General features: G+C 45.3%; 1 protein-coding gene across 1 annotated transcript in view; it reads left to right on the forward strand.

Moving 5' to 3' along the window:
• LOC119176530 (uncharacterized) overlaps positions 1-22,843 on the forward strand; it is a 196,611-nt gene that overhangs the window by 105,566 nt on the left and 68,202 nt on the right. Inside the window, exon 12 of the mRNA XM_075877830.1 lies at positions 12,128-12,215. Within this exon, the coding sequence (XP_075733945.1) occupies positions 12,128-12,215 (88 nt within the window). The remainder of the gene's footprint in view (positions 1-12,127; positions 12,216-22,843) is intronic.

The raw sequence follows: 22,843 nt of genomic DNA on the forward strand, positions 1-22,843 counted from the left end.
CAGACTTTTGTGGCACCGCTTGACTTCCCTTTGCCCGAATACTCGACTTGAGCACCTGTGCGAAAGATAGGTTTATTGGCAACGGCTGGTTTCCTTCAACGGTGGGCACATGGTCCTTCCAGGATCCCATGTGGTCCCTCGAAGTATGCAGGATCACATTGTAGATGCTCTACGCAAGCAAAGATACACATGTGAAGTTCGAGTGTACACCATCCGCGGCCAGCACCATTTGTGCCGGGAAGTAATGGATGGCATGGTCGATAAAGAAATCGTTCTGACGGCTTTTGGACAAGTTCACCAGCCGGCTATTAAAACAATGTGCCTGTTGAAGTGGTTAACTTGCCTCCAATTCAGATGCCGAAGGCGGGTGCTGTAGTCTCAAGGAAGCACCAGGGTGGCAAATATGGTTCCAATGTCTGGCCTTTCTTTTCTAATAGAGCCCAGAAGCATGGCATGCTTCTTAAGGACTGCGGCAGCATTCGTCCTGGCGAGGTCATTTGTCCCGGCGTGAAGTATCAGAAAAGAGGTACCTTGTGGTACGAATTCCGGTAGTCTGGGAACGTCGTCGATTCAGGCACCAGCCTTCGTGATGATTGCCGGAGATTCAGGGCTCGAAGGGTTGAACTGGTTGTGGACATGCCTCATCTGTGAATCCACCAACACGACCCAAGTCGGAGACTGCTGAGGCAATTCCCGGATGACTTGTTTTGCAGAAGCGTGGACGGCAGCCATTGTGTAGATTATGAAGAGTCTGGCTTCGGTTGTCATAGAATTATGGGGAAATATATATACTGTTCTAAATAACTGTTTATTAGTGGCTTTTCAGTGTGAGATCGATCTTCACCAGACAAAATTTAGTAGGCTCTGATGCGCTTTTATGCCATTGTCCAGCAGAGAGAGAGAGAAAAAAAGTGCACACATAAATCAGTGGCCAAACAACCTATCATATACTGATCATTGGTCCATACTAATAAGTGGTCAAACGACCACGTGTGCATGTGCTACGCGTAGCACATGTATTTCGTGCAAGCATTTACCACATCGTTCTGACATGGCCCTCCTCCCAGTCTTCAAGAGCAACTAAGGAGGGGTTGGGGGGACCTTTGAAAACGCGACAGCGACAATGATAGCAAGGAATGTACTTTGGTGTTGTTTTTTTTTCAAGCTACAAGGGGTAGTTGGTGAGATGTGACCCTGAGGAGTGAAATTTCACTGGAATGTGCTTAATTTAGCCACCTGGACCCAAAAAACTTGGCCTAATTTTATGTTGTTTGGCCACTTATTTGTGTGTGTACTTTTTTTCATGAAATACACGTGCTATGCGTAGCACACGCACACATAGTCGTTTGACCATTTATTAGTATGGACCAATGATCAGTATATGATCGGTTTGGCGACTGATTTATGTGTGCATTTTTTTTCTCTCTCTTTCGGCTGGACGATGGCATAAAAGTGCATCGGAGCCTACTAAATTTTGTCTGATGAAGATCGGTCTCCAATGGAAACGTCAGCAATAAACAGTTTTTTTTTGGAAGTGTATATTTATTTTTGCCTTATTCTACGACAATCGAAGCCAGATTCTTCATTATGTATGTATATATATATATATATATATATATATATATATATATATATATATATATATATATATATTCATGTTATACTGATGTACTTTCATGCCAGGCTGCTTTTGCCGCTAGTCAGTGGCACTCTGTTTTTACACCTAGTGGTGCATGCATACTTCACAAAGTACTCTTATCACTAGAGTGGCAGCCGACACACGTCACCTCTCCTTATTTTTTTCAATAACACACAATAGTCGTTCAGAGTCCAGTTTGAAATCTACCTGGTGGGCAATGATTTCGCGCGGGGTCTCGTCCTGCCTCGGCAGGTACTGGTGTTGCCTGTTGTGTAACTGGAGTTGACTTGGACAGTTCTAGAGTGGGAAGAACCAGTGCGTTGCTAGCCTTAGGAAAGACCAGAAACTGGTTGGTCGTAGCTTTTCCAGCCGTTTCATGCATATAGGTAACGTCCTCTGCAGGCTTGTGCAGCAGCTGATTTTGGTGGTGACGCCAGGTGAAGGTGCCCCTTCGTGTGGTTGAACGCACTTGAAGAGAGACAGGATGTGTTTTGAGCAACAATCGCAGTGGGAGTCCCTTTGGTTTTACAGAATAATTATGTGCTAACACGTTGTCACCTACCAAGAGTGGACGTTCGCAACACAGATGACTTACTTCGCGAATGCTCTGCCTGTGGGCTGCTATTTACCCCCACGGAGGGCTTTACGGTGTCTAGCTGATTGTGTAAGCTTTCTCCCAGGACCAATGCCACTGGTGATTTACGAGTTGTTGCATGTGGCATGTTGCATAATATATAGAAAAAATTTATGCTGCTGCACCTGCAGTGTCTTTCCTGCGCCATCTTTAAGGAGGGCATTGTTTAAGTTCTGAATGAAACGCTCCGCCAGCACATTAGAGCTGGGTGGTAGAGAGTTATGAGGACGTCTGTGACCCCATTGTCTGTATGAAGTGCTTGAACTCCTGCAAAACAAATTGAGGTCCTAAATTGGAAATAATTGTTTCAGGGAAACCGAAATGTACGAAAAGCGCGGTCAAATAAAGAACCATGCTTTCTGCAGTTGTCGAGCGCATTTAGAAATTTTTGTCGACGACCACTAAAAACATGGTATTCTGAAAACGCTCTGCAAAGCCTACATGAACAGGCTGCCACACTGAAGTCGGCCATGGCCAAGGGTGAAGAAGTGCATTGATTGGAGCGTTATTTTGCTCCTTACAACTAGCGCAGCTTTCGATACGACGTCTGAAGTCCATCTAAAGTGTTGGCCGCCACAAGTTGCTGCATGCAAGTTCGTTGTTGAGTATGATACCGGGAAGGTCGTCATGGAGTTGTTGCAGAATAAACTCTTTTAATTTTGCAGGGATGACTACTCTTGTGCCCAGCATGACGCATCCTTAATACACGGTCAGCTCCTTGCACCTGCGAAAAAGAAAAAGTATTCAACTGCTCATCCGTTATCAGTGTGGGCCATCCACCATTTATTTATGAATTTCTTCACTTGACAAAGAATTCGGTCTTTACTTGTGGCAGCCGTGATGTCTTGACTTGAAACAAGCGATGAGACCAATCGCAACAAAAAATACGCTTCTTCCGTTATTTTTTTTGGTTTTCACTTCAAGATATGGCAGCAACAGACGCGAGGAGAAATTGTCTCCTGCATTCTCGCTCGATTCTCAAAGATAAGATTGTCTGTTCACACTGCCAACATTATGGCCCAGCATTGCAACTGAGCAGCCATGATGGTGGAAATTCTAATTGTCGATTCCAATTAGAGGTGTGCGTCGCTGCGCCACGTCGCCATCTCCTGGTTTCCTCGCACCGCTTGGCGGTGCCGTCGAAATTTTCAGGGTCGGCACACTGCCAATGCGCCGGCGCGCCACAATTTGTCGTTTTATATGTGTATATATCACGGCACCACAGTGAATGGGCTAACCCCACGTGGTAAAGTTGCACAACGCCGTACTATACTGGAGGCTCTGGCGACATGGTCGTCCCCAAGGTGTTCTCTGTCGTCTCCGCTTTTACCAAAATGACAAACGTCCGCGAGTGTTTTCACATCACAGTGTCCTCGGTGATCGGCAAGCGCACTGCTGATGCAGATTGAGAAGGCCACAGTTTCAGCGTAAAATTTCATACCACAAAACCTAAAATGGAACCTGGATCGAGGGTCTACGCGAGTAGAAGTATACTTGTTGTTGGACTAGTTGATAGATCATTGCAAAAAATTAGTTTGAGCGCAAACACATGACACATTCACACACACACATACACTCAGCACTCTGTGTGTTTGATGCCTGGGTGTGTGTGTGCGTGAATGTGTCGTGTGTTTGCACTCAAATTAATTTTTTGAAATGTCTAAGTGGGGCACGGGCGACTGATTAAACGGTGCTTCGACCACCATGGCTTGGAATCGAGAAACCCAGCCTCCAAAAATCACATGAGAATCACAAGTACCAGCATGTGGGGTTGTCTTATTTGTCTTCTTGTGAATGTGTTTTATGAACGCTGGGTTCCTAGGTTCCAAGCTATGTAGCAACAGGCTAGACACCAGACTCTCCAACCACAATGGGATTGATGGAAAGTAGAAGCTTCGTATCTGCTTCGGGTGGATTTCGTTCTTGGCATTCGCGGCGCTCGTTCACCGAGAATAAACCAAAGTCACACGAACTTATTCTCAATGAAAACTTGCTTCATTGTTCCAAATATAAAGCTGATTGCAGGAACTCTGCGGGACCTCCATATTGACCTGAAACCAGGACCAATTCAACCGAACTGGGGTAATATACACTGCTATTTATTCTTCTCAAGGTCTGAAGCTAGGAAATAATGAAGAAATTATCTGGAATTGTGAAAATAAACATGCATTTTAAATATTGAATATGCATTATCAATTTATGGAAATAAAGATACTGTATAAAACAGTTAATAATAAACACATTTTTTTATATACTAATGGCAGGCACGTGTACTCATGCGCAGAAAGATCATGAAAGCAGTGGTTCTTATGCAATGGATCTCTCAATTCGCTTTAAAGACAATTCAGTGCAGAGCTGAAGAGATCTTTTTAAGGCTGGGAGGTTCAGCGGATCATTGAAGGACGTTCACATATTCGTCGTCGTTTTGCAGCCACGTTGAGGGCATCTAGGGAAGACAGAATTATACAGACAGTAAAGTGAAATATATGCAGTTTCCTTGGTGAATTTTGGATTATTATGGGATCAGTACGTGACCGACACTTTGCCAAAACTATCAAATACCAACCGTAAATATGCAACGTTGCCTAAAGCAGGAAAGCTAGCATGCTCCCGCCATTTTAAAGGAGATGACGTTACTTGCGCTGCTCCCCGACACACCGAAGGGGTAGCCCGGAAGGGGTAGCCTACCGGGCTACCCCTTCCCGCTTTCTAGACGCCAGGACTGCATCTGCCGAGGCTGAGTTTGTACCGAACACTTACTCTGCAATACTGCAGCGTCACAGGCTGGCACGCAGAGAGTATCCACCACCACACTCGAAGCTCAACGAAGAGGACAGCACCATACTCAGAATACTGCAGAGCAACACATACACACACGGCATACTAATGCACCGGTTGTACCTTACATTACATGAACATGTTTGCCCGATTTGCGCCATACCTGACACGTTGGCCACCTGATCCTCGAGTGTCCATGCAATACAAATACAGATCTATCGCTTCCGCCGAGCATCTGCGACGCTGGTAAAGAAAACGAACACCTTCTCGAAACGTGGGAGGCCGAGCTCGCCTTGGAGGACCTGGACCAACAACGACGTGTCGTCCCCAGGGCCAAGGAGGCAGTGAAGGCCAGAGGGTTCCTGGAACGAGGAGACCTCCCACCTAATGTGAACGGGAAACCTACACCGCTACGCTGTTTCGAAAATAAACGTTTATTTCTCCTCCTTCTCCTTCCTGAACTCAATTTAGCAATCTATGCAAATTGTGCATTATACCTTGGTAACATATATATATATATATATATATATATATACACACACACACACTTATCTTGTAAACTCTCTTTCTAATATTTTTGTCCTTCATGCCTTCTTTTATCTTTGTCACCATGGAAACCATTGCTTTGGGGTCACTCTGGCATAAAGCAATTGGATGCGCTTGGACATGAGCCACGTTCTTGCTCAAAGTCAGATAAATACGCGAGAGATGTGCGAACGTTACACTCATTTGAGTGCAGCACTTCATATGAAATCTTGTGCTATTGTTCATCCCGGTCACCGGGCAGCTATATTAGACTTTACTGGTCTTCCGGACAAAATTCGTTCGGTTATAGCGACTTCCCTTCACTTTAGCGCCCGGTCACATGTTGCTGCATGCCAACTCTCTTTCTTTGCACCTTATTTTTCAGTACTAAGTGCGTGCTAGTCAAGACAAAAGGTATTCACAGCTGCTCATAACGTCGCCAGGACGATATTGACTTCATAAAAAACTGAGGCACAGACATTGGCGGGTCCAATCCACCCCATCCCTACGCGGCAGAGCATGCTCCGTTTCCTAACGGAAAGCTCGCGAGGCGCTTCTTAATGTCGAATGCTTTCATCCTGGTCACGGAGGTTTTCCCGGCCCTTATCAAGTACCTCCCAAAAAGGACAAGGAGCAGCAAAGGAAAATGAGGGGGGCTTCCACCGTTATACTCCGGAGCCTGGAGCACCACTGGCGCGCTGTGCAGAACCGAAGCGAAATCTAGCAATACAGAGCTTTGATTTCCTTGGTATCGGTCAATTTCTTTCCATTTTTCTCAATTCAGACGACTCTTTGCTCTCTTCTCGTCATTCTGGAGTACAACCCCCCCCTTCCCCTCTTCTGTGCCGCGCTGCGACCGATCCGATGAGCCCCGCGCCGGTCACGCGCCGCCGCTGGAGGTGAAAACACCTACGTGCCGCCGCCGGCGATTTCGGCACCAGCGCACAGGTCTAATCCCAATATTGTTTGAAGTGACTTATGGTCTGTGGCTAAGATGAATGAGTGCCCATACAAGTAAAAGTGGCCTTATTTGCACGAAAAATAATGGCTAACGCTTCCTTCTGGTGGTATTTTTTTCCCGCTTCGGATAGCGTTCTTGAAGCGTAAGCAATGGGCCATGCCCTACCGTCATCATAGACATGAAATAGGGTGCTTGCTACACCATACTGTGACGTGTCGTCAGACAGCCTGAATTGTCTTTCAGGGTCATATAGTGTGTGAGCGTAGGTACTTGCACCAATATAGTTTGACTTGGTTGAACATTTTCAAGCATCCTCGTCTCAATGCCATGCTACCTTTTTCTGCAGAAGCCTGTGAAATGATTGAGCTATCATATCTAACTGGGGCAAGAGCTTGCTGTAGTATATGACAATGCCCAACAAAGATTGAAGCTGCTTCTTTGACTTTGGCCCTGGTGCCTGGAGAAGTGCGTCAACTTTATTTGAAAATGGGGAATTTCCTTCAGTACTGATTTTGTGACCAAGATAGTGAAGTTAGCTTTTGAAAAATAAGCACTCTTCTTTCTTTACTATGACGCCTCAGTTTTGAAGACACTCTAGCAGCGCTTCAAGACTGGCTAAGTGGTCCTCTGTTGTTGCCACCTAGGCCTATATATCGTCTAGGTGGCAGCAAACACTCTTGAGGCCCTTCAACATAGTATTCATTATCTTTTGGAAAATCTCTGGCTCGGCGTCGATTCAAAGCTAACCTGTTGGCAACGAACAATCCCTTGTGGGTAATCAAAGTTAGGTATTACTTTGAGGCACCAGACATCAGCACTTTCTGATAAGCGTGGTTCAAGTCCATCTTTGAAAAATGTGTGCCTCTGGACGGAACCGCACACAAGTCGTTGACCTTGGGCAACTGATAACAGATGATGCCAAAGCACGGATTCACTGTCACTTTATAATCACCTCATCAGCATATGCACGTCTTTCTTGATAACAGGTACCACATGGCGTAAACTGATGTGGCAACAGCTCTTATGGTGTCCATTTTTTTCATCTCGGAAAGCTCAGTCTCGACTGTATTTTGCAGCACGAACGGCTTGTTTGTTGCTTTGAGAAACTTTCATGCCTGATTAGGCTTGTAATACAGCTCGGCCTTTTTTTCGGTGATCATGCCTAGCTCATCTTTAAAAAGAGAATCGTACTTCTTGATCAAACCGTGTCGCCTTTGTTCTAAACGACAAGAAATGGGCAGCTCTGACTTTGGCAGATGGTGGATGTTCTAAATTTTGCTCCACTTAAGCCCGATTGCTTAAAGCCATTTCCATCCTAGCAATGGCGGTCTCTCCTAGTTGACAACGTATAAAGGCAGGCTCGCCGTATTGCCGCCGTGCTGCACCTTGACCTGTAGGGCGCCTTTTGGGACATCATTTTTATTTCTTCGGTACCTTGATAGGTTCAATACTGGGAGAAGATACACCCTTTATGGCTACCACTTCTGAGTGGCATACTACCGCTAATTCTTGTGAGACTCTTGATGGGGCGTTTCCCTCGCAACATGCCAGAATCACTGCAGGAGGCTCATTGAAGGTGCCCCCTTTTGTTGCACTTGTAGCATTTGTCATTAAAGTGGGGACACGCCTTGCCGAAATGTTTTAGACCCGCAGCGACTGCGGCTGCACACTCAATGCCGCCTCTACTTAATGCATACTTTATGCATACGCCTCTACGCGAGCATACCTGTGCGGGCTTCAGCAGTGATTTTCGTTGCCACCTCTAAAGTCAGAGTGCGCTCTACCGCTCTCTGAAATGTGAGCTTGCTGTCGTCAATGAACAAGACTCACTACATATTCTCTCAAAAACCACACACGAAGCGATCCCAGTGGTATTTTTATAACGAGCTTCCAAAATGACAAGTTGCCGTTAGCTTCTATTGTTGCAATGTAATTAAAAATGGACTGATCTTTGACTTGCTGCCTCTTGTAGAACTTCACTCGCTCACCGATGACCGAAGGTTTCGCTTACAGATGGTCCCCAAGGTCTTCTTTATTAGCTTGAAGCTCTTCATTTAGGTTAGCTCCGGAGCGACCAGCGATTTCATAAGACTGTAGGTTTTGGGATCAATGATGCTCAGGAATGCATGTACTCTGTCAGCTTTGAAACAATGTTGATGATTAGAAACGATGTTAGCCGCTCTTCTTACGATGCCCAGTCATTCATCAAAGCGTCGAATGGTTCCATCTGACTGAGAGCAGCAGAAAACTGCATCAAACCTGCACTGGCTTCTTCATTCACGATATAAGTTTAAAAAAAAGCAGCACTTTTCAGTCATCAATACTGAACAGAGGCCAAAGGCCTAGAACACTTGCCTTCCTTGACACTGTGTGACATTTCAAGATCTCATCTTCATTGCCAAGTGTTATGATTTTAACAGATGTGCTGAATAGGACCAGACAAGTTCCGGATAACTGCTTTTTGACCCATGCTTGTGAATTAATTCATGGCTGCGGTAAGAAAAAAGCGCCGCTAGCAAGCGGCATTTTGCTTTTACACCTGACGGCACATGTGTACTTCGCAGAGCACTCTTAGGACTGGAGTGCCAGCCGACACAACACTCAATGCAATATAAAGTCATTATGAAGTAACTAAGAGCAGTGCCACTAAGTATGGGATTACAAAAATAATTGCTGGATTGCAGTGTTGGCCAATAAACCTACAAAGTTCATGACAGCCACAAGTATTCCATGTTGTCACAAATGGTGGCACGAGAGTTCACCTTGTCCCCACTGCATGCACTTTGACCTAGTTGTTGAAACGGAGTTAGGACACAATACACAGGGAGGTGTCAAGCATACCTCAGTACCAGCGTCATAGTAGGTGGATCTCTGAAACACTCCATGCTCACTATGTTATCAAATCCCGAGTTATGTGGAAGGTTCAGGAGCCTGCTGTTGCCAAAGAAAATGCCCGATGAATCCATAGGGTATCGCTTTCAAATTGCTTACCCAGCACTTGAGCTTGGCACCCTCGGAAATCTACAAAGCAATTTTGTTTCAAACTCCAATGCTAGAGTGCCTCACTGAGGTGTCGCAGATTGAGAACAACTTTTGATTGGGCGCAAGAATTTTTAGCGCATAAGTAACATGCAGTAAAAGGGGGGGGGGGGGGAGACATGTGTTCTGCATAAAGGAAGTGAGATCCTTCCCTTGTAGTCCTTGTGCGCATGAATTTTTTGACACCTGTCACACCCAAAAACAGTAGGTATATTTTTTTCTGACTCCGTGACTACTATTGGCAGCTTTGGCAGCTTCTGTATGAGTCAAGCAATACTTTTAAATGTAGCTCCTTTTTCAGCTTCATTTTTAGCGTGATAGCGTTGAAGTGCTCTTTTCGGAGAAATTCTGTTGTCGGTGTAGGCATCTGCGACATTGGTTGTGAGCGAAAAATCAGCTTATGCTAATCGAAAAATCGAAACTGCGTAAATAAAATAATTGATAAAAAAATTCCAGGTCAAAGTACAAACCAAACCAGGGTCCTTTGCATGGCAAGCGCATTTCCTACTACACGGCCATGTGCCTGCTTGTGAATACTGTAAAGAGAACTTCCTCTACTTGGAAATTTAGTGAAAGTAGCTTTCATGTTTTACAAGCACATGTGTACTGTATACATGCTTCGCAATGCAACATGAAATACTGCAGGAATGCTTAGAACAAACACCCATTTCCTGCAGGCATCAGAACATGTGATTATCATAACGGCTTTTTGGTTTAAAGCTGGTCACCCACTACAAAAGGCACACACACTACTGCGCCTATTCCCTTAAGGACACGTAGTGGGTACACAGCAAGTTCAAAAAAGTTTCATGCGCTAAGTGTTTGAAGTATGCACTGGGAACAGGATATCGCTATCACGTTCAACTCCTAAAGGCGAAGCTTTAGGGTTCCCTAATTTTTTTGTGGGGTGCCTCATAGTAATGGTGTCATCCATGCAAAGACGCGCTCATGATGTGGTCGAGTATACAAAATTAATTTAGAGGTGTCGTTGGACAAAAGAAATAATTTGAATTGTTTTAGTTGTCTATTGTCTTCTTGAAAGATTGCTACAAAAAGAGAGTTTTGTGAGGAGTTTGCTCGCATTGTGAGAACATATTTATGTCCAGTACACTGGAAACCAGGATGCAATTGGCGCACAGTGGGCTAAACATACAGGAAAAAAAAAACAAGAGACGTTGTCTTGTGACAGTGTAAAAGTCCAGCCATAGGAAATGAAGCTGGTGTATGATGGGACTTGTAACAAGAACAGGAAGCACAAGGAGGGAGCCACGTCGGATGAGGTTGACTTGTGAATGCTAGGTGCCCTCCCTCGTAGTTTTTTACGCGACCGCTTATAAGCGTGTAATGGACAAGGTCACATCTACACACACGTTGCCCTTCACTTCTCTCTCTCTTCTCCTTTAATCCCCTCACCCCTTCCCCCAGTGCAGGGTAGCAAACCGGACGTGCATCTGGTTGACCTCCCTGCCTTTTATTTTTTCCCTTCCTCCTCTTCCTCCTCCTCCTTTCAAATGCACTGAATGCTGTGTGAGACAGCTAACCAGGAGAAATGTTCTCTCAGATGAAAACAAACCATTTTTGTGTTTTATAAGATCATTAACTGTCCTACAAGGTCAAAAACAACACTCTTAAGGAAAGTGGCAGAATGTGTGTACCCATGTGTGTATCAAATGAATCCCAGTGTCCAGTATACTGGACATGATTCTCCCGTGAAAAGCATTGCATTTACAGTCTCCTTTATTTTTTTCACGCTTTTCAATAGCCTCATTGCTAGAAAAAGAACATAAAAATTTTGTTCTATTCTAAAAAAAAGTTTGGGACCGAAAGGGATATGCTGCACTTGCCTTTTTGCTAATGCATCACTGGAACCCACATCATGTACATTGAGCTAAAGCCCGTGGAGGTTGTTATTTCATAAGAATAGCCTCGCTATTGGCTGCTGTTGGACTGTTGGTCTTGTCACCCTTTTTAGAGTGGCACACCATTTTCTGTTAGTACACTATATGCACTATAAGGTTAGAGACATACTGTTGTACCAAACGAGAGTTTCTCTGCTCTAAACCTATTCCAAAACATTTTTTTTTCAACTACAAACTTGCTCTGAAACACAGTTCCTCGTGCTCCTAACCTGCTTCTAAACATCTTTTTTTTTGCTCCAAAACTTGCTTCAAGTCTTCACTGCCTGGACTACTGTTTTTATATTTAGATGCCATACATCAACCACTACTTTGATTCCTTTAGAGTCATATATATTATCACTTGACAAATTAATGACATCATTATCAATTTATAAATACTGGCCTGGAGCTTCTTTGCAATTATTGGTGACTGCACCAAAAACACCAGATTATAGTCAGCAGGGCCATAAGCCATGCCTGCCCGTGCATAAACATTTTTGAATTTCTAGGTATGTGTACATGCATGTAATAATGAGTGCCATCAGTGCCAGCACTTAGTTATACTTGTAGTGTTTTCTCTTGTTTGCTTCTTCCAATTTATGTGCTATTAAGTTTACAATGACTGAAGTAAAATATGTGCTTTTTGCATGAAGCCAATGGTGATCAGCACTTCAGTTCACAGCTGGCCAGCACTGCAAGGGAATCTGTGAATAAGTCCCTGGAAAAAATTCATGCAAAGAGGTAAGTCATCATTTTTCATGGCATGAACATTCAGTGTAAACTTTGTGAGATGATATGGAAAACCGAGTATGTGATTATTGGGTGCGGGTCTCGGAGGCTTTGTGTGATTGATAGTGGAGGAACAAGATCACGCGAGTGTCGATTGGGTGCGGGTGCCGGAGGCTGGGTGGGGTTGATGGTGGAGGAACGAGATGGCACGAGTGTCGAGTGACCAGAAGAGGGCGCAGGCACGCAGCAATAAGGGAGGAAAGAGACGAGGGTACGAAGGCAGACATGCTGTAGATGTGGCAGAGAGAATAAAGGATGTGCAGAATGTGTAGTGAACGTGTGGGTGGTGTAGTATATCATCGAGTCTCACAACTTGTTAAAACAGTCATGTATGGTCATGTGTCTTAAGTGCACATATGATGCATGTTATTATCAGTGATAAACGTATCTGGTAATTTGTTTTGTTGGTGTTTGTTATTTTTTGGATTGACTGTATTTTAACCTCTCCTAATCTTTTTTGTGTGTCCTATATAATGTAAATGTAATATAGAAAGGTAAAATGAACTCTGTTTCTGGAGTAGTTCTTACTGCGCCAACTTTTTTATACTTTCGTGAATAAATGCTATTCACTCAGTGTTTCTCTTTCAAACTTTGAAAGAACTGAATACCTTAGGTGCAGTAGTATCTGCTAATTTATTGTGAGAGCCGTTATTGTTAGATAGTTTGTCTTGGTGATTATCCACCGTGGGGGTGTCTGCACAAGCAAGCGTAAGGCGGCCAGAAGGGTCTTTCAGTGTGGAGAGCCAGCAAAGCGCGTGGTGATCAGTTACTAGATCGAACGGGCGGCCGTATAAGTACGGCCGGAACTTTCCAAGCGCCCACACCAGAGCCAAACACTCTTTTTCTGTCACGCTGTAATTAGTTTCGGCTTTTGTCAGAGTGGGGCTAGCGTAGGCTACAACGTATTCTGAATAGCCGGGCTTTTGTTGAGAGAGGACAGCGCCTAGCCCGACGCCGCTGGCGTTGGTGTGCACTTCAGTAGGAGCCGTTAAGTTGAAGTGGCGAAGAATAGGTGGGGAGGTGAGCAGACGGCGCAGAGTTGTGAAGGCAACGTCACATGCAGGGGACCAGGAGGAGAGGTTCACGTCACCACGAAGAAGCTGGGTTAATAGTGTCATGATGGATGCAAAATTGCGAACAGAGCGCCGTAAATAAGTGCATAGGCCTACAAAACTGCGAAGTGCCGTCATGGTCGTCGGCTTGGGAAATTCTGCAACTGCTCGAAGTTTTGCTGGGTCAGGTAATACGCCGTGCTTGGACACGATGACGAGCTCGCGTGCAGCAAGCTCGTCATGATGACGTCAGGATGACGAGCTCGCGTGCAGCGATGCGGCATTTTTTCAGGTTAAGCTGCAGGCCAGCGTTGGTCAGACAAGTCAAAACGTGCCTGAGGCGAAGGAGGTGCGTAGTAAAGTCGTGCGAGAAAACCACGACATCGTCGAGGTAGCTGAGGCACATATTCCACTTGAGGCCACGTAGCATATTATCCATAAGTCGTTCAAACGTGGCAGGTGCGTTACAAAGCCCAAAGGGCATGACGTTAAACTCGTATAGTCCGTCAGGTGTAATAAATGCAGTTTTTGGCGATCGGCTTCAGCCATTGGAACTTGCTAATAGCCAGACCGCAAATCTAGCGACGAAAAGAATTCCGCTCCGTGAAGGATATTAATGGCGTCATCAATGCGCGGCAAAGGATATAAGTCCTTGCGGGTTATCTTATTTAAACGACGATAGTCCACGCAAAATCAGATAGATCTATCTTTCTTATGCACCAGGACGACAGGAGACGGCCAGGGACTGTGAGATGGTCGAATGACGTCTCTATGGAGCATATCTTCGACTTGATCGTTGGTGACGCGGCGCTGTTCAGTGGAGACTCGGTATGGTCTTTAACGCAGTGGCTGGTGTAGGCCGGTGTCAACATGATGTTTGACTTGCGACGTGCGGCCTAGTTGAAGTTGCGACACATTGAAAGAATTCCGTAACTCATGCAGAAGATCAAGCAGGTCGGCATGTTTGGTGGGAGTGAGGGTGTCAGCGATGGCGCTGGAAAACGTATCCTTGGACGACTCCTCGAGTGCCGACAGTGATTTTGGGTGGTCGCAGTAGTCATCCGGGACATCAACCAAAGACGAAGGGTCGAGATCCTGCACACGGCTGAGACATTCCCCCACAAGCAAAGTGACAGGTGTGGAAAGCGAATTGAATATGAACATATTGCTTCTTCTGGCGTCAAGGTGAATCGTTGCGAAAGGCAGCGGCAGAGTTCAACGACTCGTGATGATATCGGAAGGCATAAAAAAGACTAGCGTCAGTGTCAGCGTTGCATGAAATGGGAACAGGTGCGAAATTTTCAGGTGGAATATCGGTATCTTCATGCACGAACAACTTCGGCGGCTGATGAGGAGTGTCAAGTAATGGGACATCACAAAAAGGGTGAAAACTCGACTCCAGTGCGTGCGCAGTCGATGACGGCATTATGACGGGATAGGAAGTTCCACCCGAGGATGACGTCATGCGGACAGACAGCGAGGACAATAAACTCCACGATGTAAAAAATGCCTTCGATGGACACTCTTGCAGTGCAGGCTGCGAGAGGATTTACTTGCTGTGCGATTCCGGTGTGGAGCGACAGTCCTTAAAGCGGTGTCGTGACTTTACGTAATAAACGGCAGACATTAGCGACAATAACAGAAACAGCGGCGCCGGTGTCCACGAGGGCGAAAGTACAATAACCTCCAACAGTTACTGCGACCACATTAGCAGGAGACAGTTCGAAAATGGCGCAGTTCTTGCCTCTTGAACTGCGGTGCTTAGTTTTCCTAGTCAGAGGGTCCAAGCCGGCGACGCATGGGGGAGAGCTATCGCCGAAGAGGAGAGAATGTGCACGGCGTCACGAAGCTGGGGTCGTTAGGAGGCGCATAGCGAGGTGACGAGACGGGCCCGTATTGGGCGAAGGGTTGGCTGCCGGGTTGCGACGATCGGGCATAGTCGCCGAACGTCTGAAATCGACGGTGGCAGTAGCGGGCAACATGTCTGGGAGTGAAGCAGGCATAGCATATCGATCGGTTATCGGGCGTCCTCCAAGGATTGGTGACTGGTGGTGCCACCCAAGGTGCAGTATAAGCAGCCGGGTGTGCGGGCTGTGAGCGCGTGGTGTAGAGTGGTTGGGAAAGCCTACACACAGCGTCTGCATATGTGAACGGCGCTGTTACAGGCTGCATCTCTTGCGAACAGGCGACAGGAGGAGCCACAGGCTGCGCTGCATACGTTAGGGGCGCGACCACAGGCTGCACGGCTGGCGGATAGGCGACAAGAGCGCCTACTGGCTGCGTGACACGCTGACAGGGAACACGGCTGGATAGAGGCGGCTCGTGGTGCGCAAGGGGAATAGCTTGGGCAACCTTTTCCGAAATAGCAGTGCGAAGCGGGGCAGGTAGACGGGTGGTGGTCTCGTGAGTGAGAAAGGGGTCAATGCTATGCGTGCCAGTTCTCCTGAAGTACAGGTAGTGATATGTATGATACCCAAAGTACCGGTGCGTGACGGTAACTTGCAAAGAGCGGTTGTCAACGCGAACCAAGAGATGTGGCGAATAAGTCGACAGAAAGGCTTTGAGGTGGTGAAAATAAACAGAGAAGTGCATAGGTGGGGTGGTTTTCAACAAGACAGAATTCACTTCGATGGGCGGCTAGGTCATGAGGCGGGTTGGCGACTTCCAGGACGGGCAGTAGCTTTTTTGGGGGGCACGCAGGCCCTTCAGGGTGCAGGATAGCTAGTAACAATGAAAACAACCAGAAAGACTGACAGGTGATATGGACAGATACGATTCCAAAGTGGCACCAATATCTAAGACGGGTAGAGTCCGGGGCAGAAATAGACGTAGCCACGAGGGCCGAGCTAATTTTGACTTAGGGTATATTAACATGCAGGGTGGCAAGAACAGGCTGAAATAGGAAGAGATAGAAGAACAGGTAAGGAAGGAGAGGCCGATGGTATACGGTTTTGTAGAAATACATTTTAGGGACACGGAACAACCTCCTAACAATCCGGACTACGCGTGGGAATATTGTAATAGAACAGAAGGCAGCAGAAAGGGGGTGGTATTGGTGCATTCATTCATAAAAGTACAGACTGGCAAAGGGTCAAGCAGTAGTGCAAGGAACATTTATGGCTAAAAGGGAAAGTGGCAGGGCAAATGACACTCCTTGTTTTGGTGTACTTGTAGATGGGAGCAAAGGCCAGAGAAGAAAACCAGGCAATGGTGGAGTGTATATCAAAGGACATTGAGGAATTAGGAGGAGAGTGCGAGGTAATTATGCTAGGAGATATGAATGCGCACATAGAAGATATAGATGGGTATACTGACCGAACAGGCAAAGGGATCATGGATATGTGTGAAAGGCATGATTTTATCGTTTGCAACAGCACTGAGAAGTGTGAAGGGCAAATAACATGGGAGATAGGAAGGCTGCAGTCGACGATAGATTATGCACCGATGTCACATTGGATGTATGATAGGCTCGGGGGAATGCACATAGATAATATTCCTCCTTAAGTCTGGGTAGTGATCACAAACATATCAAGCTAAGTTTTGGAAGAGTAGTGAAAGTGGGAAGGAGACAAGATGAGCAACTACAGGAAAATTTTTACTCAGAAAGGTAAATAGAAATAGCTACTAAACAAATTGAGAAAGTAATCACTGAGGATAATAAAACAGTGTGGACATACACGGATTTAATTAGACTGTTTGAACTAGAAAGAAGACACAAACCCAAGAGTTAGTGGGATGAGGAAGTTAAGAGAGCCATAGCGAAACTTCAGGAACCCTCTAGGATGCACAGACATGCTAAGCAGCGGGGTGAACATACAGATGATGTTGAAAGAAAATGGGACATCTTTCTAAGTTGTAGAAGGGAAGCATCCCTTCTAATCAATGAAAAGATTAGAAGAAATGGGGCTCAGTGGCTGGCAGAAGTACATAAATAGGATAGAAAGGCAGCTGCGAAATTTCGGAACCGTCTAAAATCCCTAAGAAATGAGACGAGCCTACAGCAGAGGTTTATAACTACAGCTCAAGGTGCTAGGCTAAAAGGGGACAAAGCTATTATACATGTAAGAACAAGGGTGACAGAAAGTTTTAAACAAAGAAGTGCCTTATGCACCAGAATAGACGAGGATGGTTCTTGTGGTGCAATGGCTCCATTTTCACGAGAGTGGGAAAGGGCTGAGAAGAGGTTTCCAAGTAGTACAACAACAGGCCCATATGGCATTCCAATTATGTTTATAAAGACATTGGGTCCGAAGTCTAAACAGACTTTGAGAGAGGCACTGAGCAAAACAATAATCGATGGTGAAGTCCCTGATAGATGGAAACTTAGTAGAATGAGTATGATATATGAAGGAAATGGGGACAAAGCTGACATAAACAACTATCGTCCTATAACAGTGACATCAGTGGTTTACAGGCTGGTTATGCATATTACAAAGGAAAGACTGCAGGCATGGATGGAGGATGAGGGGGTGCTGGGGGAACTGCAGAATGGGTTTCGGAAACGCAGGAGGTTGGAAGACAATCTGTTCTCACTGACGCAGTCCATCAAAATAACAGAAAAAGAACAGAGGCCCCTGTGGCTAGCATTTTTGGATATCAAGGCAGCGTACGATAGAAAGTGGTTCAAGAGGACTTGTGGGGAATACTGGACACACTAGGTGTGGAAGGTGGAGTCACTAATCTTTCAAAGGATATCCATAAAGGTAACAAGGTAGTTATAAAGTGCGAAAAAACAGGTATCCAAGCCCACAGAGGTAAAACGGGGGCTTAGGCAGGGGTGTCCTCTGTCACCCTTGTTATTCATAATGTACCTACAAGGATTAGAGGCCAAATTAGAGGGAAGTGAGCTTGGCTTCAACCTCTCTTTCACCAAACAAGGAAAAATCATTGAACAGCCACTACCAGCATCGATGTACGCAGATGATATAGTGCTAATGGCCGACAACAAGGAAGTTTTGCAGAGATTGATGAACATCTTTGGCAATGAGGGAGATAGGTTAGATTGCAGATTCAGTAAGAAAAAATCAGCAGTCATGATTTTCAATGATAATGAAGGTAGTGAGCTTAGAATACAGGAGGTCACGCTAGAGATAACAGATAAATACAAATATCTGGGCATATGGATAAGCAATGGGACCGAGTACCTAAAGGGACACAAAATATACGTAACAACTAAAGGAAACAGGAATGCAGCAGTGGTGAAAATTAGGGTACTGTGGAATTACAATAGGTATGATGTCGTGAGAGGAATATGGAAAGGGGTCATGGTTCTTGGTCTGACGTCTGGCAATGCGGTCTTGTGCATGAGATCAGAAGTTCAAGCAAGATTAGAAATTAAGCAACGTGGAATAGGTAGGCTTGTCTTATGAGCTCACGGGATTACACCTAATCAGGGAGTACAAGGTGATATGGGATGGACATCATTTGAGGGCAGGGAAGGTAGGAGCAAGATAAAATTTGAGAAGCGATTGAGAGAAATGGGGGAGGAGCGTTGGGCTCTGAAGGTTTTCAGCTACTTGTACATGAGGAATGTCAATAAAAAATGGAGGAAGTGAACCAGAAAATTGACGGGTAAATACTTAGAAAATAGCAGAGGGCCAAACCAAAAAGAATTATCTGTTAAGAAGAAGCTGAAGGAAGCTGAGACTGATATGCAGAGAATCGGCATGATTAAGAAGTCCGCACTACAGATCTATCGAACTTTTAAGCAGGAAATTGCCAAGGAAAGGATCTATGATGATACTCGGGGTAATTTTCTACTGTTTGAGGCCAGGACGGGAGTATTGCGAACCAAGACATATCAGGCCATACGAAGGGGTGGACCCGGTATGCAGTGCGTGTGGAGAGGAGGAGGAGGAAACTGCCGTACACTTGATAATGTTTTTTAAAGGGCTTCAGCCTATAGTTGAGGACGATGGCGCAGAGTTTTCCAAAGCACTGGTGTTTAGGGACAGAGAGGGCAAAATAGATTTAAGTGGGTAGAATTAACTAGGAGAAGGTTATCTGATTGGTGCCTAAAGTCAAGGCACGAGTGAAAATTAAACCCTTCACTGCAAAGTACCAGTCCTCAACCTCACTATTTAAAGGAAAGAAAAGATAAATCTAGTTTTTGGTTCACTATGTATTACGGCTTGGTGGCGTTAGCCACCGCCTGATCTAAAGGGTACAGCCATATCAATCCATCCACATAGCGGGATGCTGGCGCTGAACAGCTGCGCGTATTAGGAAGCTCGCGAATTCGTGTTTCGACGCGAGTTAATTTTCAGTCGTGCTTCTTGATGGCTTCAAAGATGTCGATGAAAAGTAACACGATTATAGTGGAGCGCTGTTTTCATCGGGCTCTGTCAGGCCATGCTACCAGTTCGATGTATGTTCGAGTTTTATAGCATTCGCATTTTATTTTATTTTTCAAGCTATTGAAATCTCAATATTTGCATGCCCCAGTATTTAATACTGCTGAGTACCACTCTGCATATCTGACAAAAAAAAAACTGATTGTCTTTTTTCATTTCTCAGTAGATAAAAAATCTCGCCGGTTCCCTTATGGATTCACCTGAGACGACTTGCTTGTTAGTTTGTAGCCTTGAATCCATGGCACATACCCACTCTGGGGAATTAGCCAAGAAAATTTATACAGTCGAATCTCGATAATTCGAAGTCGAAGGGGCCCAAAAATTTGTTCGAATAAATAAAAGCTAAATAAACGGAGGGCTCTCCATGCAGTGGCGCATGTGCATTCAGCTAACACACGAGGGAGAAGTTTCAGAGCACTTATATTTATTCACAAATCACAGGACATCCCTTATAAATTGAAGTAATCGGTGATGCGCGTCTGCACACGTTTGCCTTGCAGCGAGTCAATCAATTTCGCACGCAGCTTGCAAAGCATTTCTACTTCGGCTTCAGCATTCTCCTGGCAAAAGAAGTTGCGCGCGGAAATCTCCAGTGCCGACACCTTCTAAAGAAAACAACTGCGCAGTGGAGCCGCTACGCAGCCGCAGCATGGCCAGCACACGATGAGAAAGGAGGAGCGTCTCCTCGCGGAGAGAAGCAGATCGGTATTTGAGAGAAAACCAACACTCCTCGGCAGCTTTTTTTTTTTTTCTCTCTTCGCACGCTTCGTTGAAAGGAAAAGGGTTATGTGGTAGGGACGGGAAAAGGGAAGCGTGGCACCGGCGCGTGAGGGACTTCCCCCCCCCCCCCTTAAGGCGCTGAGCCGTGCTACCGCAAGCAACGTTTTTAGACTAAACATAGAATTGTTGCCCGCAAGGGGCAAAGGCTGTTGAAGATAGTGCCTTTTTCCTTTCCTTCACTAACCTCCCTGTCCTTCCTCATTTATTCCTCCTCCTCCTTCCCTTCAGCCACACATTTATTCAGCCCAGCGACAGCTTTTTTTTTTTCCTCTCTCTGTTCACGCGCGGCGTTAGAAGGAGAAGGGTCTTTACGTGGCAGGGACGTAGAAGCGATAAGTGTGACACGGGCGCATCGCAGATCGGCATTTGAGGGAGAAGAAACATTCCACTGCAGCCTTTTCTTTTCTTTTCATTTCCCTCGCGCACAAAGTTGAGGTGTCGCAGGTGCCGCCGCGGAATTGGGCGGGATGCTGAGAGCATTTTAGGAGCGCGGTATGTTCGAATTAATCGTCGCAAGTGCTTGCGCGTTCGAATTACCGGGCGTTCTCGCCCATCGGAATACACATAGCGTTGACAGGACCTCATCGTGAGTTCGAATTAACCGGAAGTTCGAATTAAGCGTGTTTGAATTAAAGAGATTCGACGTTGGTATTCTAGAAATAATAACTGCACTATTGTTTACAAAAAAAAAAAGAAATAGACGTAGAAGAAATATATCATCAAAACAAATCATAACAGACTCAGAGAGTGAGAAAAAAAAATGCCAGGCCTGCGCGGTAGGCGCAACACAGTCACAGCGAAAGCTAGAAGAGCGACCTTTCAGAGCCTTTTCAAAACACTTATCTGGTAACTACTGCAAGCACACTTGCTTGGTGCCCACTAGGGCTTTAATAATAAACTTTTGGGTAGTAGGCCGGCATTCGCTATGCTATTTTTCGTCATTCTTCTGAGAAGTGGGGTATCCGCTAAACACTTGCAAAGAATTTTGTGCCAATTGACCATGCAGTGACTGACGAGGATGAGGAATTATGGCTGTAGTGGGTATGGGCCACAGTTTGGATGGCCCACTCGTTATGCTAATCGCATTGTGCAATGACTGGTTGTTCTTTTGCCGTTTTAAAAGGCTTTATAAGTTGTACTAACGCGATTGCTTTCTTGACATCGAGCCGGCCTAAGGCAAGTTTGACAAGTCACAAGCACCGATGTAGCTCAATGGTAGAATACTGGGCTGGCACTCAGCGGACCTGGGTTAGAGCCCTACTGTGCCATTGGTGCTAGATCATATCTGCCTTAAGCAAGTTTGACAACAAGTTTCAAGCACCGGCGTGACACAGTGGTAGAATATTGGGCTGGCACCCAGCGGACCCGGATTCAAGCCCCATTGTGTCATTGGTGCAAGGTTTTTTTTTTTTTTTTCTAATTTCGTGCGATGTGGGTACGGACTCCTGCGGTGGCGGTGGACAACATGCAACATGACCCGAAAAGTGATCTCATAACAGCTTTTGCTGTAAAACAATAAAATAATGACTCTACACCTTGATTTTTGGAGTCGACCAGACAGCTGAGTTTGCCAAACCCGATTAATTTGGGATGTATGTCTCATACCTATTCACATTTCGAAAATTACTTCCCGACTCTTCCTATGTTTGAGTATTTGTAAATGTGGGCCTTATGTTGAAATACATTTAGTGTCTTGAATGAAATTACACACCGCATCAAATACATTTTTGTGGCAATTTCCCAAAATGGAGGCACCAAAATTTAGAACAGTTTCTGTGGTTAAACCTAAAGTTAGCTTCGCAAATGGAATAGCTAGAAGTCTTTTCCTAGTTACTGCGTAAATAGGACATGAGACAAAATAATGTTCAATAGTTTCCGATTATTCACAGAACGGACGAAGAAGGGAGAGTGTCAGACCAGCTCTGTGCAAATAAAAATTTAATGGGGGAACACGGTACAGGAATCTGGAGAGAATAACTTCAAGTTTTTAACGGATTCCACTGAAATTTCTATGGAAATTTGAGACGACTGAAAGGCGAAAGCTATTCCTGTTTTCTTCCGATTCAATGCAATGAATGTTTCCTACTTCCCTCTGGGATGTTTCTGCGTCCGACATGGTTACTGCCTCAAGGATCGGAGACAGATCTAGCTTTCTGCTCCTCAGCTGGTTATGCAATGCCCTCATGATCGGCCCATTTCAACCAAGCAAAGATGTTATATGATGCCGTCAGGTTATGTGACCTTCTAATACGTAACTAACATTTACGATATGTGATGTCACATGATGACGTTTTCAAGTAATGATGATTTCTTGCATCACTCGTGTTCACGCCGCCAACACAAGAAAACGCTGGACGCCGCCAGCGATCAATTTTCGCTTTCAATGAGGCATTGA

The sequence above is a fragment of the Rhipicephalus microplus genome, chromosome X, assembly GCF_043290135.1.
Source record: "Rhipicephalus microplus isolate Deutch F79 chromosome X, USDA_Rmic, whole genome shotgun sequence".
NCBI lineage: Eukaryota > Metazoa > Arthropoda > Arachnida > Ixodida > Ixodidae > Rhipicephalus > Rhipicephalus microplus.